The 20171-nt window shown below is 38.7% G+C and overlaps 1 protein-coding gene across 4 annotated transcripts in view; it reads left to right on the forward strand.

Annotated features, from left to right (window-relative positions):
* The first annotated feature begins 3297 nt into the window (after positions 1-3297).
* The window catches only part of CCDC170 (coiled-coil domain containing 170), a 37855-nt gene continuing 20981 nt past the window's right edge, over positions 3298-20171 (forward strand). For 3 of the 4 annotated variants that reach the window (XM_027688322.1, XM_027688313.1, XM_027688341.1), the window contains exons 1-5: positions 3964-5151; positions 7127-7175; positions 10492-10623; positions 14021-14277; positions 18451-18595. In XM_027688322.1, coding sequence (XP_027544123.1) covers positions 5075-5151; positions 7127-7175; positions 10492-10623; positions 14021-14277; positions 18451-18595 — 660 coding nt within the window. In that variant the 5' untranslated portion in view covers positions 3964-5074. Of the gene's footprint in view, positions 3520-3963; positions 5152-7126; positions 7176-10491; positions 10624-14020; positions 14278-18450; positions 18596-20171 lie in introns of those variants that run through there. The other variant, XM_027688332.1, reaches the window with a different exon arrangement.

Genomic DNA, 20171 nt, shown 5'->3' on the forward strand with positions numbered 1-20171 from the left:
GTGACCAAAGAACATCCCCATTTTTCCATAGTTGGCTGTATTCTTGTTTTCAAGCGATCCTGATTAGAGCTACACTTGAATGCCTTTGGCATTTGTTGGATATGCAGCTTTGACTGCATCCGTGGCCCTAGGAGGTTTTGCTGCTATTTTGCTGGGTCCTGATGGAAAGAGCTAGCAGGAGCTAGTTGCGCAGTGCATATCAGGGAGTTAAACTTAAAAGATTTTTGGGGAAAAAAGGACTCTTATTTTGGTTAGGCAGAAGATCAGATGAACTTAATCAGACTAGTTAATCCTTCTTAAGATTGTCCACTATCAGATTTACAATAGTACCTGTTATCAGACACAATTTACCTACACTTAATTTACACATCTTAAACCTTGAAGTAGGTAAGCTGAGGATAAGAAACTCTTCAAGAAAGCTTTCTCCACTACAGGATGATACTAGTGATTTGAGGGAGTAGAGGAGGAGCACAGCTTGGCGGGACATACTCTGCTTTTGGAGTGGATACCTTCTGGAAAACAAGCAAATTAGTACCTTGGAAAGTAATGCCCATGAGTTTTATGCCAAATATTTGTTAAATGTGGCCGTTCTAATTATTCTAGCTGAATTAGTAGATAATTTAAGAACTGTGGATTAATTTCCCCTGAACCTCTTTCTATTTTAATGTTGCTAGTGTACAGTTCTTTCTACCTCAGCCATAGCTGCTTTTAGGTAATGAGTATATGAAATGTGTATATGTGTTCAGGAAATCATTTGGAATTTGTGTACATGAAAAAATACAAATACTTCACATTCTCAATATGGTGCTGATGGTTTGAGGTTAATAAATTTTTTTTATAGTGTTAGTAAAAAAAGGAAATTTTGGGTTCAAAACTAGTATTAAATATTTTGATTCAGTCTTTTAATCAATTGTTAAAATAAATTTAAATTACAAGATTGGTGAGCAGTAGAATTAATGAACATCACTTTAGCCTTTGGCATACTAAGCACTTTGAAAGGGGACTTCTGCTAATTTGTGTCATGTGCTAAGAGAATCTCTGGTTCAAGTGACCAGAAATTTGGTACCATTGGGGTACTTCAGACACTTCCTCTCCATCCATCCATATCCTACAAGATAAAAAGGATGTCTCTTTCATCGAGTGAGGGGCAAGCTATCCACATCATCACATGGCTTTTACCTTTGAAATTTTTCTTATATATCCATTCTCATTTACATACAGAAAATTCAGTTAGGAGCAGATATTTCAACACCTGCAGAATCTCAACTGGTATATTTTTGAGTGTACTGGGTACTGGGGTTTCATATCCCAGGTCAGTTTTAGCATCTTTTCTCAATATTGAGCATTTTTAGGGAAGGGAAGGTTTAGAGTAATTTTTTAATTATTATTTTCTGTTTCAAAAATTAGAGTAGCATACATACATTCAAGAGATTTTGCATCATTCTTTGCTCAGAAAGGCTGAGAACATCCTGTCCGTGTAGTTTCTATAACAAAACATGAATTTTATTCATGAACATGACTCCTTGAAATTATTTACAATTAAAAATTCTGAAGTAACCCTTCCTAAGTCATTATTTCCTGTCCCTGTTAAGGGAAAAGAAATATGGAGTCCTTTTGAGAACTCTACTCCTAAATATTAGCACAAGGGTAAAGCACTTTTAAGTGTGAGCATTGTGTAATAAGATACTTTTTCTTAGTCAAATGGGGCCTCAAACTGCCCCATTCTTTTTTGGAGTGTTACATGAAATTTCTATGTCATTTTTTTTCTTGCCTCTTTTGTTGTTACTCTTGGTGCAGTTCATCAGATTCAGCATGCTTTTTTAAAGCCAAATAACTTCATAGATCTATGGTAAGATACAGCTGTATAAGTGGCTGAAGTATAGTTCTTGAACCAGCCGTGGCACTGCAGGACTAGTGATGGGGAAGTGTGCTCAAGCACATGCTTAGGCAAGTTAGGAAAAAGTTTCACAATCATTTAATTCTGCATCTGCATGCTGCTCCAGTAATAGGACAGTTTAGGCTGTAGTCAAATGCTGGGCCAATCTAGGATGATATTTTCATTCAAATTTGCAGTGTATAGTAAAACTTGTGCCAGATTTCTGCTGGGTTTATGTAAGACCACAAGCACAAATTTAACCAGTTAAAAATACTTAATAGATGCAGAATGAGGTTACCCTGGAGCAACATTTTGCTGCTTTGCTGCTTCTCTGCACCCCCATCTGCTCTGTCAGCACTGGATAATCTTGATTCAGAAGTGCCCTACTGGGTTTCACTCCTCTGCTACAGCACCAGCATTTGTGTACAGTAAGAACAATGGGGTTCGTGAAACATTTTTGTGCCCCTATGCCATCCTGTGTGGCTGTTAGCTCACCCTTCACCCGTGAGGATGGACTGGAAACATGCCACCAAAGGAGCTGTCACCACCCCACGCACGGACAGCAATTGTGTCTTTCCCCTGACACTTAGGAAGATGGAGGCCAGTGGCTCCTGCCACTGCTGCTGCCTGTGCTGCACAGCCTCAGCTCCATGTGGGTCTCCATTTCCCTTGACCTGTTCCCAGCGCTCCTTCCTTACATTAAGTTATTTTTCTCCTGTCCTTTATGAGTTTAGTGGCAGATTCCAGCTGAGGGATGGCATTGTATACCTCTGCGATTTAAGCGGTGCAGCCATTTAAATAGGGTGATGACTCATGCTAGCACCCCTCTGCTTGGGTAGGGGTCTTCTCTGTCCTTGGCAGCAGTGAAAAGGCTTCAGGCACACAGAGACGAGGACAAAAAAAAAAAAGAACTATCCCTAGCTTTTCCGTTTTGTTTTCTGGAAAACATGATTAAGTCAGCATTCCTAGGAAAGGTGAGGCACTTTTTGACTTGAGAGTACAGAAATGGTGCAAGATGGCACTGTGCCCAGAGGCAAGGGGATGGCTGATTAAACAGCTCACAGGGTCTTCAGAGAAAATTATGTGCAGCCTCGATACACCCGCAGGTTTAATTTTCTTTTACTGTTACCTTCAGTTTCTCTCCTCCCATGTTTATCCACTTTATTTGGGTGAAAGGTGAGGAGGAAGAGGAGGAGGTGCTCTTTCAGCTGGAGGTACTTCAGCGTTCATCAAGGAAGACTGCTGTCTCCGGGCTGCGGACGTGTTTGTTTCCAGGTTCTGAGGGGAGAAGGAAAGCCTGCCCGAGGAGCAGCAGCTGCTGCTCAAGTGTCGTCTGCTCTGATCGCCTCTTTTGACTTTTTTGAGGAAAAATTTGAGCCAATTTCCTCAGGTAATGTTTATTGAAGTGAAAAAACCAGCAAACCCAAACAACAAAAAGCCCCACGTTTCTGTGAGCATCTCTTCTTAAAGTCTCTTCACCTTCACGCACCGAGCACTTTCCCCCCCTTCCTTCGCCGCGGGCCCCACCGCGGTGCCCCCTCCGTCCTTCCCCGGGACGCGTTGCCAGGGGGACGGCGGCGGCCATGAGCGGCCATGAGGGCCGGCAGGGGAGGCTCGGCGGGCTGGCCCGGCCGGCGGCGCAGGTACTGCGGTAACAAAGGGACGGAGGGCAAGGCAGAAAGGGCAGAGGGTCTTGGTGTGGTTAGGGTTTGGTTTTTTTTTTTGGTTTTTTTTTTGTTGTTTTGGGGGGGGGGGGGGGGGGGGGGGGGGTTGGGGGGGTGTTGGTTTTTTGGGCTTTTTTTTTTTTTAATATTCCTCTGTTAGAAAATAAAGCCCCTGGTTTTGGAAAAGTGCCCCCTTCTCACCTCACTCTTCAATAGCTTCTGTCGGTGTTGCTGTGGAGGCTGACTGACACTGAGGCTGGTTGTAAACCCCCTTTGCAAGTAATTTTTTTCAATTTTCAATTTAATTTTGCCTTTCAACCCCCCCCTCCCCCCCCCCCCCCCAAAAAAAACCCCACACAACCCAACCACTTTTGCCTCAAAAAACCAAACCCCCAAAACACAACTTCTGCAGGTGCAGAGCTGTACCCGGTGATCCACGTGTGGTGCAGTTGAAGCTCAATGAACTTCAGCTGATCATTACAGCTTATCTTTATACACTCAAGGCCAAAAAGATTTTTCTTACTAAGTCTTGCAGAAGGGAGTAGCTTTCACGAAGTAGGAATTTATAGTAGTTATCTAAGAATGTCTTCTTTGCATCTCTTCTTCCTTTGAAACTGGTTTGCTGGCTTTGATGTGAATTTAAGGGAGAGAATATTGCTTAGAAGGATCAAACTCTTTTGTACTAAAGATATAGTAGAAAACTTGTAACAGCTTTGTATTCCAAAGGATAAAAAAAAATATTTTTGTGTGAACAGCTCAGTACCTCCTTAACAGTTGAACATCGCTTTTGTAATGAAGCTATATTGTTCTGAGACAAAAAAATACAGAATTCTGGTAGTTTGTGGTGGCAAACAACTGCCATTATACTAAATACAACTGTTATAACCCAATTACAAAGTTTTTCTTAGCACTGCTTACTGTTAGAGATGACAGCAACCTGCTCCACGTTCTACCTATCTGAAGTCAAATAGTTTGTGAATGTTGCTTTTGGGACTCAGAAGCACATTAGATACTATGTATTTATAAAATATGGGTTACAACTGGTAAATCAAACTACAGCACTAATCAGTCTTTAATTGTGTATATACCAATACACTTAAATATTTCTAAAATATTTACGTTTTCTTGATCGCTGTATAATAGGCATTGTAGGAAAATTGCAAGATGGTCTGTTATTTAAATCTCGCATATAAGTTATTCTGTTACAGAAGTTATTTAACTCTATTCAATACTGATGAAGGAAAAGCAGTAGAATAAGTTGTTTGCACAAATCCCTGCATAAGCACTTAATTTTGTCTTAGCAATTACCCTTTTTATTGTTTTGGAAATAAACACAGCAGCTTTTTGTTAATAATTTTGGAAAAGCTGTGAGAGAAAGTGTCAGGGGAGTTCCATATTACTTAATTTATTCATACAGACAAAAGATGAAGTAACTCAGAAAACATGTTAAGCAATGTTTAGAGTAGGTGATGTGTCTCTGTAATTGCTTTGAGATGAGTGCTTTCATCATTTTAAATGCATTTATTACATATAAATGGAAAGTCACCTCATCCTAACAGAGAGAAAAATGAAAGATAAAAACGCTTTAACTGCTGCTTGTAGTAGTAGTGAGTAAGACTAAAATTTTTATTGTGATGAAACTTTCATTTGGGCCCATTAATCAAGCTTGAAATTGGCCTCTTAAGTAGAGGAACACCAGAGGGTGATTTTTATCTTCAATAATACCTTTCAATGATTACTGCAAAGGGAGGAGAGTAGACCTCAGCAGTAGCCTTCTGAAAGGAATTTAGAAAATCTCTTTGGTAATTTATCTGAACTGCTGGGAACATTTAGTTTTACATGCTTCTGCAACAGTACACTAATGCAGAAAAACTTCACAGACATATAACAATAGCAAGAAGAGAACTTTTCAGAATTACACAAAATGCAAGCACTGAATTGGGTGTAGTTACAAGGAGAAATCAGCAAGGGGAAATAAGACTTTACTGAGCAGGAAGTGATCAAAAGTAATTGGTTATTTCTGGCATTTTAAGATGTGCAAGAGCAACTGACAGAATGGAAATAGTTGTGAAATATTATTTGCCAATTTTGATTTATGTTAATAAGTCTTTATCAGTACAAACATTTTGAGTTTCCTGACAGGCAAATTAGGCAAAATATTATCTATAAAGAAGTCAACATTACCCAAAATATACATACAAGATATTTAATTTGAGAACTTTTTTCTGCCCTGAAATGACTCCAATTAATTTTAATATGTTTTCGCATGTGTTAACAAAATCTCAGACACTGTGTAATAGTATCTTACCCCTCTCATGCTCATTGGTGTGTGTAGCTGCTGTGGCTTTTCTGAGGCAATGTGCATGCTGGATAGCTGGCTAGCTGCTGCTACCAAGAAAAATATGCTGTAGCCAAGTGCTACCTGCCTTCCCTGCATTTGACTCAGAAATTAATCTCTAAAAATTGTCCAGTGCCTGGTTTTCATGTTACTTATTAAAATAAGATTTGCTTTTTATCTTGTAGATTTTATGAAAAGAAATGTATTCTAAAACTTGTTTTTATACTAGGATAGATTATTTAAAAAAAAAAATATGTATTTGCTGCATGCTGAAGTAGAATTTTCTTTTTGGATCAATTTATTCAGAAATTTAAGCTAGTTAGGTTGTGGATGGCAACAAATTTTTAATACTAGGTTTCTAGCTGTAGATAGAATAGTGAGTGTCAAAACAATATTCAAGATCCCTTTTTCAGCAGTTCAGCCCATACAGAATGAATTCCTCCTGGTTCCTCTTGTCCTGGAGAGCACCTTAGCCTCCTACAGACCCAATAACAAGTTTGGGGACTAACATTTCTTTGTGATTGCTTATGGAGATAAATTCTGTGTGGAAATTTTTCAGCTGCCCATTCTTCCCAGTACTTCATGTTGGATGTCTTCTTCTTACTTGTTGTGGCAAATAATAATAATCAACTGTGCTGTTGAATTGTATTTTCAGAAGTTAGAACAATTTTCATCCACATATGCACCCATGAGCATTCATTTGTCTTGGGAAGAAATATTACAGATTTGGGATTTGTCAGTTTGTTTGTTTTCAGAATATGAACAGTTATGACACTGGGAATTATAGAAATTGTTGAACATTGCACTGCATCCAGTCAGTTAAGATAGATCATGTGTAATTGCTCAGACTTTTTTTTTTAATTTTGAAATATGTCAGTGTAGAAGACATGCAGGACAAAAGGAGAGATGAAATAAAACTTGGAGCACGTGAAAAGCAGTGGTAAAGGAAGTGATCACTGCACAAAGGCTGACTGTGTAGCTGAACTGGTGAATATGACCTTGAGAAGTCAAAGTGAAGGTGTCTGTTTTAGTTAGGTGGGCATTTGAGTGTGGTGGAGGCCATCAAAGTGCACACAGCTACTAGAGAAACTTTCCCATGGTGTTTTGCTTTTATGCCCAACTTTGCTGATGGTAACCTATGAAAAAGTTTAGTATAGCAGGCCTGTTAAAAATTAATGTCGTGCCATCATATTGCAAATCTATTTAATTTTCAACCTTTCTTCCCCTTGCCCCCCATTTGTTCTGTAGAAGCAAAGGAAGAATGGATTCGACAAAGGTTCGTGAGTCATCATTTTTGGTATGTCAACCTCAATGGGATTAGATGCTTTGGGAATGGGAAGAAGAAATCTCTGCCCTGAGGATTGTCCATCTGCTGTGGGCAAGAGGCAGTGCATTGACAAGTCACTCAGGGTAGCAGTGGGTGCTTAAAGGCTTATGGGGGGGCTTTCTGTTTCAATAAAGACATTTTTAAATATATGCTTTGGCAAAGAGGTAGAGAGAGTGTGTGCAGGCAATGGCAATGGTAGCAGCATTTGCTAGGACTGAAATAAGAAACACTTCAGGAAATAAAAGCTGGCAAAAGCAGAATGGAAGTGAGTGACTTGAAAAGTTGGCTGATTTCAAAGTACGTGGATAGGTGTAAAACTACTGAATGTTGTTGAGGTTTCATTGTTTCTTAATCAGATGAAGTTTGCCAACTAAAAGCTGGGTTCCAGGGAGGTGAAGGTAGTTATTTGGTAAAAAAACAAAACAAAAACGGGCAACAATAACAACAATGACCATATATTGTTGATTTTCTAAAGAACATTTATTGCTAACAAAACCAAAGGTCCAAGTAGATACTGCTCTTAGGTATTGTAAATATACGTTTAGCTTCTGTTTAGCATTTGATGTTAAATGAAAACTTCATTTTCTTGCAGGTAAGTGGAAAGGGATCAGAAAAGTTAATAATGTGAACGGGAGAACCACCCAAAACCTTGATTATTTAGAGTGGATTGAGTGATAGTGTATTAAGGCTTCTCCTGTCTACTGCCTCTTATTCTTTTAACACTTTATTAATTCTATTTTATTAACAGTAATCAGTATAGGCTACAGAATACTCATGAAACATCACAAATCTGAATTTTTCCAGAGATATAAAAGTGGCACATCCCCATTACAAATTTTAGCCCTACAGTAGAGTCATGCCAAGTTAATTGAATTGTCTGATAGGTCTTATTAAAGATCTGACTTGCGACTGACTGATGGCAAAGCATAGAAACATAGAAAACTATTAATACTAAACCATGCACGTTTCCTGCCGAGAGTGTGATGGTACTGCTAACTTTCCTAGTGTGGTGCCACCACATGATTAGCTTTATATGTACTAAGGCACTGGAGGATGCAGAGATCTGCCTCTGTAAATCTCACTAACACTGTAGATGAGTGAAATGGTAATTCCCATTGACTTTTGCACCTGGCTTCATTTTAACCTCTTTTTTTTTTAATCCTTTTGGATGTGTATCTGAATCTTAAAAGTGCTCATCATTTTAAAATCTAGATTTGTATGAAAAACACAGGTTTTGGAAATTACAGCTGCAAAGCTATTATGTTGGTTATTGCTGCTGAATGGGGGCTTCTTTCTTCATCAATGCTCTGAAATGTTTTTATTTCATCAGTTTTGAGATGTATTCCTTCCTTCTGTGAAGTCATAAGTGGCTGTATTTGTTTAGCGAAGAAAATCTACATTAATACAGTACTATAAATATAATAACATACATAAATGGCATACACAGTGTTACTGTTTGCAAGCTCCATCTGTGGTTGTGGAGCCCTGCTGTATTACAGAATGAAAAAATGCTCTCTACATCAAAGAGTTTCATGTGGTTATACAGTGTGAAACAAGTGGAGTAGAGCAAAAGGAAGACAAAGTACCAAGGAGGTGGCACATGCCTTTCCTCACTCCCTCAGCAGGGTGATAAAAGTAGCCCTTTTATCTTTGAGATTGTGTTGTATGTGGCCGTGAGCTTACTCCATGTATCTGACTGGCTTGATGAAAGTGGCAACTCCTTTATGAAAGAGCACAGCTGAGTGTCTCTGGGGGAGATGAATGCAATTAAACTTGATGGGTCTAATCCAGTGTCTACTAGCGCATTGAAGAAAGATGAAAACAAAGAGTTGGCAATATTATAGCAACTAATCCAAGGTGATTTATCTTCTGTTGCAGTCTTAACTAGTAGTTTTGCCTTATTCCCCAGGGATTTCTCTGTGTGTTTCTTGGTAGAGATTTCTTTTACTCGCTGTTAATTTTTTTTTTCTGTTTAGAATGGGTAGGAGCTGCACTTGTAATTTATCTCAGCCTGGAAACTGATTCTGATGTAGAAAAGCATGAAAAGAAGACACCTTGTCTCTGTCTCTATTGGGATGCCTTGTTCCAACAGCAGTCATTGGCTGGGGGAGTTTTGCATTTTGAAATGCATACCCAAATGCATGAGGATTGCAGTCCTGTGTGAGAGCTGATGGATTAAAAATATCACATTCGATCCTATGCCATGTGTGCTCCCAGCATAACTTAAACTTAGTTCTGTTCTGAAGAGGTTGCATTTCATCGTTTTATAGTTACTGTCAATTGAAAAAAGGTTCAATTTAATAAAACTCATGTCAAGACCTCAGGTCTTAATTTTCTTCTTGAAAGACTTAAGTAATAAAGGCCAAGAAATCCAGTGCATTCCTGCTCTACTCTAGAAGAGCAGAGCAGCGCAAGGAGGAGAAAGCCTACTGTAGAATCTAAAGGGCACACCTAAAAGAGTTGTGCAAGTGGTGTGAAGGAGACTGTGCTAGAAACACAGAGGCAGTGCTTGCCACAGAATCAGGACTTGAAAAAGAATGAAAGGAAGTCATCATGGTGATTGCTGGGGATGAGAACACATCAGTCAGAAGGCTGAAGTTGTATCCTAGTGATGAACTTCAAAAGGACCATCAGCCTTGACAGGTTAGAAGTAAAAGAACACATGGCAAGCCAAAAAGTGACTTGGAGGAGCAGATACAAGTGTCTGAGTAGACATGGGCTCTTCAACCTGGTAGAGAGACTGTGGAGAGTAAGATATGATAGAAATTGGCAAAATCGTGACCGGCACAGAGAAGATGGATAGCCTCTGCTTTTTTTTCAACAATTCTTCCAAAATAAAAATGAGGGGACAAGCAATGGAACTGAAGTCTAAAAAACCAAAGTGGTTCTTTGCGTAAGATACATCCAAGGACTCCTGTTGGGTTAAAGTTTACGTGAGCTGAAAGAGTGACTGGATAGGTTTGTAGAAGAGGGACCTTTTGAATGTTGCCAAATACATAGAAACTGTTGGAAATAGCCAGAGCTGAAAGCAGTGGAAGGCCATGGGATTGTTGAGGGAGAATATCTTACAGGCTATTATACTTTAGCACTGATGTTCGTGGCTGAACTTACAGATTAAAGTAGTGAATGGTAGAAAAGTGACGGTTTAACCTATTTTTCAGTAAGGGCATGCTACTCTGGGAATGGCACATTCGGAATAATGTGCTTTATCAAACAAAAAAGCACTGCAGTAAAAATGTTCAAAAGTGCAATCTCCAATGGTTTTGTTTTCATGCTGTCTTCACAGGAATCTCATGATCGCGTTCTTTTGGATACTCCTGTCACTAGAGAGCAAATGAATCACTATCAAGCTGCAGCTGAAGCTGTTCAAAGTGAACTTGCAGCACTTTCAGTGAAGTATGATTGTGTCGAGTCAGAGGTACATTTAAAAGCATTTCAAATCCTTCTCTAAACCTGAAAATTCTTTGGGGATACTTTATGCAGAGAATAGAAAGCTTGCAGAAATTCCAAAACTTGCTTTTGCAACAAACTTTTGGTTTTTTGTAACATTTTTGGTTTTAGAATTTCTGTGTGATTTTTACTTTGCTTCCTTCTGTGATCAAGAGCTAATTATGAGTTTCTGTTTGAAAGATTTGAAGCAGTCTAGCTTTTTATCATCGTCATCTAAATTCAATCTTTTTATTTTAAACCTGAAAGTTAGTATTTTTAAATTGTGGTTGTGTAAAAGTTCTGATAGATGTCCTCCTGTTGTTGCTGGTGAGTTAAATTATGGCTGCCCATCTTTACCCGTTTCTCCTCTTTATTCAAATCACAGCTCCACAAATTTGCTTTGCTTTCATCATCAGTGAAATTTTGTTTTTACTAATGAGGTTGATTGTAACTAGAAAGGCTGAAGAACACATACACATACTTTGCAGCTCTTCCTGCTGTCTAGACAGTGCTTCTCAGGAGAGGTTTTATTACAGAATATTTCCACAAATTTTTTTTTTTAATGTATGACTGACTAAAGTTGATTTGATCGACGTCAGCAGTGTGGGCAGTGGTCAGTTTTAAAATGGAGTAAAATTTGCCTTTAGAAGACATGAAATGCTTATGTTTATTTACAGTATCCAGACAGAACTACAGGAATAAGTGTCCATTGGCTGAACTTTAATTTGATGAGTTGATCATGAAATGACTGCAGAGTTCCCCTACATTTAACATCCAGCCAGGATCGGTGCTTTAAATTTCAATTTTAAAAAGCCATACAGAATCTCATGTTCTCATACAAAGAATTTATTACTGGAAATGTTGAATGACTTTATTGCCAGAACGACTGAATGATTTATAGATTCTTTCAAGACTGTGCTTGCAAAAGCAAAAGAATAGTCAAGAAAGCAGCTGTTCGTGCTCTTGTTAATAAAGACCTTCATGACCCAGCTGAGGTCAGAGCCTTGTTCTGCTGAGTGCTCTGTAAAACTCATGATATGGGATTATTCTTGCTTTTTCTGCTATTGGAACTGACCACGAAGACAATGGACAGAGGAAAAAATAATCATATGGGGAGTTGAACCACAGAGAAATTTTAAGGTTATGAACACTCTAAGATACCAGAGTTTGGTCCAGCTGCCAAGCAAAGCAATTCTATTGTTCCTTTAGCTGCTCATTTCCTTCCCCACACTGCCCCACCCCTTGTGCCGGCACAGATGTATATGTAGTTTTTATGGTGCACTGTTTTGTCGATGCAATTGAAAAAATAATTCCTTTCGAATTGTGTTTTAGCCAGATCAGTTTCCCAATCTTATTTCACCTCGTAGCCATATTAGTGCTTCTGCTAGCACAAAGAACAGGGTGGAGTATGGAAATGAAGCCCATGAACCTGGGAGAAGGCCAAGCTGCTTTTCTTAAAGTCAGTGCTGCTTTATGTCAGCTCCAAGGTGTCTGATAAACCAGCACTTGCATGTGAAGCATAAGCTTATTGAAAGTTGTGCTGCTACTGCAAGGGTGATTCTCCTACCTGATTTTTCAGTGTTGGCCTTTTCTCTGTGATGTGGCCACCTGCACTTCCTCTTTCTCCCCTGTGAGAGGAAAAGTGAATTCTTTTCTGTCAGCTGTTATTTAAGTTGTTTGTGGAGGAGTCAGACAAATGCAGAGCTGGTGCAAGGTAGAGGACAGGCATGTGTGGCTGGAAGCAGGAGAAGCAGGACCTCTCTTTTCCAAGGCAGTTGCTGTTCAGTTGGCTCACTAGCCTCTTGAATTTCTCTGAATATTCTTGGGTTTGGTCACACTGGAAAACTCTGGCAGAGCAGTGAATTTTACATTGTCCTGAATTGCAGTTTAATGTCCTAAATATTTTTACCTTAAAATGTTTGCCACAAGTTAAAAGCCCTACCATTCTTCATAAAGAGCAGTTAATGTGGCTTAATTATTTGCCTGTTAATTTTATGTAATGGGAGAGGAATGCTTTGGATTGCATCTTGCTGCTTTTAAGTGGAATTGTCAGGAGATCTGAAACATGCCTTAATGCTTCTTGTGATAAAAAAATCCATTTTAAATTATTTGTTCCTTTTAACAAAATTGCAAGGAAATTTTATTTGCCTAGTGTGTCTCCCTCAAGCTCAGTCTCCTTCAGAAGCTTGTAGCAGAGATAGTTCAATGGAAAATTGTATTTTTAACTAAAAGAGAGAGGAAAGCCAAAAAACTGCATTGAATTGGATTATCAGACCAAAAAATAGCGATTTACATAAGATGAGAAGAGGTTGCCTACTGCACAACTTTCCAAAGATTTACTTGCCTCTGAATATGTCACAAATTATGAAGAGGCTCCATACCCATACAACAGGGTACTTTGCTGTTACAGCTTCCTGCAGCTTTAGATTTTCTGTGGAATTGTGCACCAGAATTGGAAGCAGGCAAGTGGCAGGCAAAAAAGAGGGAATAGTGGTGTTAATAATTTTATTGTAAAGCAGATGCATGCAAGACAAGATTGTACAGCAGAACTTAAGGTAAACTTTTCCTAAATTTTGAATTATTAAATAAACTTATCTTCCCCTAAGATATTATCATGAAAAATTGTATTGTGTTACCCCACAGTAGCTTTTGTTCTTACAAACCTCTTCTATTACTTTTTCCTAGTTATATGAAAGTAAAGTTGTATCCCTCCACTCAGTCTTGTAGTGGTAGAAAACTGAATCTTCTGTTCCAAATTGTGTTTTTTTATCACATTGCTAAGCTTGTAGTACAGTCACATTATCTCACAGAATCACAGAATATGCTGAGAGATCATCGAATCCAGCTCCTGGATCTGCACTGGACCATCCCCAAGAGTCACACCATGTGGCCAAGAGTATCATCCACATGCTTCTTGAACGCTGTCAGTCTTGGTGCTGTGAACACTTCCCTGTTCCAGTACCCAACCACCCTCTGGGTGAAGAATCTTTTTCTAATACCCAACCTAAACCTCCTCTGACGCAACTTCAGGCCATTCCCTAGGGTCCTGTCACTGGTCACCACAGAGGAGAGATCAGTGTCAGCCCCTCCTCTTCCCCTCACAAGGAAGTTGTAGACTGCAATGAGGTCTTCCCTCAGTCTCCTCCAGGCTGAACAGACCAAGTTCAGCTGCTCCTCATACAGCTTCCCCTCAAGGCCCTTCACCAGCCTTATTGCCCTTCTCTGGACAGTCTCTAAGAGCTTAATATCTTTCTTATATTGCGGTGCCCCAAACTGCACACAATATTCAAGGTGAGGTTGCACTAGTGCAGACTAGAGCAGGATAATCACCTCCCTCAAGCCTGGACAAATTACTCTCCATTAATTTTCTCTTTTTCTATCTATAGCTTCTTGAACTCAGGTCCAGCATAATCTCTAAAGAAGCTTCTTTTCAAGAGCTGAAGGCTGAAGCTGAAAACTATAAGGAAAACAATGCTAGACAGATGTCTTGCCTCCTGTCTTTGCAAACACGAATCCAGGAGATGGAGGAAGAGTTTTGTGTGCTCGCCACTTCTAAAAACCAGGCTGAGCTGACAGCTCAGGTGGCATATAAGGAAAACTGGGAGCTGAAGGAGGAGCTGCACAGTCAAAATGCCAAACTTAAGTAAGAGTCATGTAAGATGAGAATTAATTTTTGTTTGGGATGACAGAATGGTGCAATTATCAATACAGAAAAATATATTGGTGGACAATCTTTATTTCAGTTCTAAATTCTGTTACAATGCCTTGCAAAACTGTTGTACTTGAGTGTGTGGAAGGTGTTGAAATTTGAATTTTGTTTTGAGTTGTTAGCCCATAAATGGGATTTTGAGTGTTTTGTCCTTCAAAGTTGAAATGATGATACAAATCAACTTGGTGTAACCTCATTGTTTACAAAAAAAGAAGCACAGAGGGCTGTTACTCTGAACACAGTAGAAGTTATATATATGCTTTCCTCATTCAAGTTATTTCCATGTGTGGCACTGAGGCAAACTTTGTACAGACTGGTGCCCTGGTCTGTCCTTATTACATGCCATCTTTTACAGACATTTACCATGGGCACACTGCATAGACTATGCAGTGGTGAGTGACTGTGCTCCTGGACCACCCTGATCTGTTTTCCCCTCTTCTCTGTCACAGCTGGAACCAGAACAGCATCAAGTGAATTTCTTTCTTAGTGTAAAGCTGTCTGTTAAGAGCAGTCTAATAAAGGAAATATAGTATAATTCCTAGTTAGTAGCATCCTGAAAGGAACATGTTAATGTTTGGTTAATGTTTGTACAGCTTTCAGTAATGTTAGCTTTCTCTGACATTGCTTCTGCTTTCTTTTGGATGTTGCTGTGTGGTCTTGTTTTCTTTACTTTTTTAATGTGCATAAAACTGATAATAAAAGGCAGTGTCTTTAACTATACTGTTCTTAGCATAGTGTGTTAGAGCACTGATCTGTCAGTTCTACATAATTGCTCCTGTTTCTGTGGGAGGGACACTGATAGCAATGTTGATCACAAATCAAATTGATTGCTGTGAAAATATTCTGAACACTAAAATTCGAAAATCAGTCATGTTAATAGACACCTTGTAGACTTTTGTAATGGATTTTTCCACCCATTGGCAGGCTAATATTAATGATTTTCTCAATACTGTCTAGTTAAGAGGAAGGTGAGTGTTTACCAGATGTCTGTATTTCCCAAAATAATATTTTGCACAGCTCTGCCAGGCTTTGTGTGTTAGAAGTGAATAACTAAGTTATTTTAAAATCTAGAGAAAGGCATTGCAGTGCACTTGTTTATTACCAGCCGATTTGCTGGAAATTCTGCCTGGAGAGTGCTTATGTTGATTACCAAGGATTTTAGATGGGATCCCAGTGTAAGTGAGGATATAGTTAAGTCAAGAAGTGTGTTATGCATCCTAGCAACATAAAAAGCATCACTCTCTGACATAATAACTATTAAGATTCTTTAAAATGCTATTTCTGATGGGAAAAAAAAAAGAAGAAAAAAGGGAAAAAAACCCCACTATCCCATTTGCCTAACTCACTGGGAGAAAACTGCTGAAATACTGTGTATCATTACAGTGATATGATCAATTTTATGGGCATAAATCTGTGCTGTCACTCCCAGAGCAGTCCTGGCTTCTCTCTTTGGCCCATGAGACTTGTGGCATCAGTTCTCTTTGTGTTGCTACATGGTGATCAAGACCAGGTGACTGCTCCAAGAGAGAAGTGAGCAAAATAAAATATTGATTTACAGCTCTACCAATCCCATATCTGGTTCACTGTGCACCTGGAGTGTACCACTAGACTTCTGGCAAAAGGGAAGGGCTAAAGGGAGATTGAGTCTGCTCATTTGGAGGAATCAAACATGTTGGATTGGTCATGAATGTGCAGTGTTTGCTTTCCAAGTTTTTTCTCAACCCCAGCTAATGGTCATGTGTCACTTAATACAAACCAATGTACTGACTTAATGAGCTTCAGTCACTTAGTCTGGCCACCTTGGTAGTACGTGGCACATGACTAGTCCTAAGTAGGTATTCAAAAAAGATTTTCACTGAAAATCACTAATGAAATGGAAGAGCAAACCAGTATGTAGGAAATGCATATTTGCATTCTGTACCTGGGGATATAGTAAGAAATGTTTGATGAATTCTATGATTGGCTTCCCGGATGTGCACCTCTCCTGTTGAAAATGGTGCTTTTTTACTCAACAGATCTATTGCCATGGCATATTTAGAGTATGAACTGTGAAAAGCTTTTTTTCTTCCTTTTCCTCCCTTCTTTTTGCTCATTAGTTCTAAAGAGCTAGCAAAACTGTGAAAAAGCTATGTTCTACTTTTTTTTGTACCTGATTGCCTATTTTCTGGGTGCTCACACCTTTATGGCCCTACTGGAGGTAATTAGGTTATTCGTAGAGTTATCAAGTATGTGCTTTGTACTTCTGATTTTTTATTTTTAGAAGCAGACATGTTCTGTGTGTGGATGCCTAATTTTTTTTAGAGCCACAGAACAGTTGTGGGATTGGTGGTCAATCTTATACCATATTCTAACATATAGGCATACATGTATGGCATGTCTGGAACCTCATACCTTTTCACTTGTGGCATACCTCCCTCTCAGGACAGCAGTTTAGCGACCATCTCACAGCTTTTGCTGGTGCTATAGAGGAAAGGAAGGTGCCTGGAAGTGAGAAAGCTGTGAGGTGCTTGTTTTCCAAGGGCCAGTGTCTGCTGCAGAAGGCAGATCTCTTTTGGCTCACAGTATGTGCTGTACAGTAATTATGTGGAACTACCCTCATGTCCAGAGCAGTAATTAATGTTATTAATTTTTTGTTATTCTACAGTTCTCTTTCACTTTGCAGCATTGACAGCAGCTGTGCTGCTCTCCCTTCTAAGGCTACACCTTATATATTTTCATGGACCATCTGTTTTACTTACTAATTTAAAGCCATTTAATGTACTGTGTTTGCACTCACTGTGCATTTCATACTGGAGTCTCATGCTGCTCTTTGGTTATGGAGTGATGCTTTGTTTGATTGCCAACCTAGAGGGGAAGAAATTAGAAATGGAAAAAAATGAGTCCAGAAATGACTACCATGCCCACCTTGAAAGCTATAGTGCTATACTCTGATAAGCAAATTAGTTTCAACAAAATATTTGCTTTAGATAGCTGTTTGGTCATATCTCATGTCTTGGTTTCTTTTAGTGTGAAGAACTGGCTTTAGAAAGTACATTGTTTTTCAACTGGAAGCGCAATAGCTTGTCTTCCACTCTACCACTAAGTACCTCTCTTGTGTTATCTGAGAGGTATTGGAGTTGATATTTGGATTATACTAATGGTCATTTTGAGCTTTGTTTGGTTGACTGTTTTTGTTAATCTCATTCCTTGTAGTTTTTCATAAGTGATGTGTATTTCAGCATCATGAGCAAGATTTTTATCTGTTAGCTACCTATGCAGATTGTGGTGGTTCTTGTTTGCTGGACTTGTCTTTGTCCCTGGCAAGGGAAGTAATGTAACCACATTTATACTGAGTTAAACTGACTGCTAGTTTAGTTGGTTGGTTGTTCTTATCCGCCATTTACAAACTGATACCTGCGGTTAAGGCTGGGATACGTATTCACACGATAGGCACCTGTTCAAAGTTACGAAATTGATGGCAAAAAGCTGCTTTTTCTTCACACCTTTGTGTTAATCCCTAGATATTTTCTTTTTTAATCCATCCATTTCATTGATAGTGCTGCACCACAGAAGATTGCGTAGCAAAGTAGTGTCTCCCATCTCTTCTATTGGTAAATTTCCCTTCACAAGGTACTCTGGATGTCTTGCACTTCTGTTAGTCCAGAGAAGCTTCTCTTTCCTTGGAGTTCGTTGATCAGCACTGCCAGCTTCTTTAGAGGGGGGATGTGAAGTGCTTTCAGCATGTTTTTACTCAAAGTTGATTACTCTCTTCCCCCCCTTACCTTTTCTAAGCTTTTGCTTGCACTTTCTACTGCTAGTGTCTTGAGGGCACTACTTATTGGTGTCACCTGGTTCTTGTGTTTTATTGAAATCTTGTGCTGAGAATGAGGTTGGGATCATAGAAGATTCTTTGAAGTGCCAATCAAAAGCAAAGATAAATGTTTACACAAGGGAACAACAAAAGTTATATGTATTAAATAACAGACAATAGAAAATTAAATGTAACTTTTAAAATTCATTTGTTGGTATGCAGAAGCTAGCAATAGTCTTGGGATAATGTCTCTTGCCTTGAATTCTTTTTCAGAGAACATTCATCCTGGTGTGTGTATTTTTTTTCTGTCTGACTAGTAAATATTTGAATAAAAGTGAAGAAAACATGACTCAAGCTTCTAAAATCAGCAGGAAGTATGAAGAGCTCCTTACACAGCTTTCTGGATTCTTGGACACAGACATCAGAGAAAAAGAGAAACCACAAGAACATTTAATGTCAAAGGTGATTGGCAGGGGTTGTGTAGGCAGGGGTTTCTCTATAGCGATTTAACGGAAAAATATTTTATTATCATAGAAATAAAGCAAGTGATGAAGATGAAGATCTTTGTGTTTTATAATAGTTTGCAGACAGTGCTGTCATTTAAGACAGATTTTTTTTTTCATATTGGGCTAATTTTCAAAGGTGCTGAACACTAATAGACCTCAGTGAACTCAATCTGCTCTTATCTGCATAAATATTTTATCACCCGAGTTCCCGAGTACAGCCCTGATTAGATACTTGGTTGAAAGCTTTCCTGAAAACATTAACACTGGGAGTCACTAGGTGATGTGTAAACACATGGCACTAGATCTTTACACTTATCTCGGGCTGACATACCATTAAATAGAAACATCTGAAATGGCATACTCTAAAGCAATGCTAACTGTGCCCTGTAATAAAATGCTGTAAATAACTTTGTGGTGTTTTTGAGACTTAATCATAAACCACTACTATTTCTCTTCAGAATACTTCTGAAGTTCCAAAAAGTAAGCTTCCATTTAGGAAAGGAAAATTGTTTGGATATTCTTTTAACCTCTGTCAATGCTGTTGAAAGACATTTTAGTCTAATTTTATGCATTTTACTTGTCTTCTGTCTAGTCTTTGATATCCCTATTTTTCTTTGGAGCACATGAGGTATTTGGGGAAATTCTGTTTCATTATGTTCACATTATTGTAAGAATTCTGTCTTAATAAATTAAGATTATCTAGGTATGTATCACAGTGATTTCTTAAAGTACTTGCCCTCATAATATTACATAATATTGCAAGCACATTGAAATTGTAATAGGCGCTCTAATAAAATTTGGCTAGATGTCATGCAGGAGGCACTCTTTCATACTTTAATAAATTAATGTAATTAGTAATTGGAACTTTAAAAAAATCTATATTGATGTCTTTTAACAATGTAGTAATAAATGTAGTTGGGAAATCTAATTGTCCTGAAAACTCTGTGCATTAGGAAACCTTAGCAACTCATTTTTCTTGGGTCTTGGCACATCTGTTTAGCTTCTTTTCCATGTTATGGTTTTATTTAACACAGAATTGATCTGTTATGGTCTTAACAAATGTCTTGCCAATAGGAATCAGGGTACCTTTTTTACTCACTCTTTGAAGTGCCCACATTCATCAATTCCAGTTATTGGAAACAGCATAACGTACCAAAACAGCCCTAGAATACTTCTGGAAAGGACTCCTTTTTCCAAGGTGTTGGCGGCTCATAATGGCAGCACACCATGTATTTGCCCCTGCCCTTGAATTACTTATGAAATATCTGCTACTAACTCAAACCTCCTTTGCCTAAAAAGTTTTGAGCATAACTTGCAGCTTTCTTGTTCCAGATGAACGGCACACATCTTAAAAAGCCAGGCTGAAATTGTCTGCTTTTCACATGAAGCAGTTACATGATCTTTTTTCTGACCTTCATGTCAAGCACGGATATGCAGCAGCAGTAGCTCTCCACCTGCTTAATAGATCATAAAGTTTGTGTTGGAGTAAATCTGACCCACTTTATACTAAGGTGGGGGTTTATGGTGAAAAT

The sequence above is a fragment of the Neopelma chrysocephalum genome, unplaced genomic scaffold (assembly GCF_003984885.1).
Source record: "Neopelma chrysocephalum unplaced genomic scaffold, ASM398488v2 Primary Assembly neopelma1_23, whole genome shotgun sequence".
NCBI classification, from domain to species: Eukaryota; Metazoa; Chordata; class Aves; order Passeriformes; family Pipridae; genus Neopelma; species Neopelma chrysocephalum.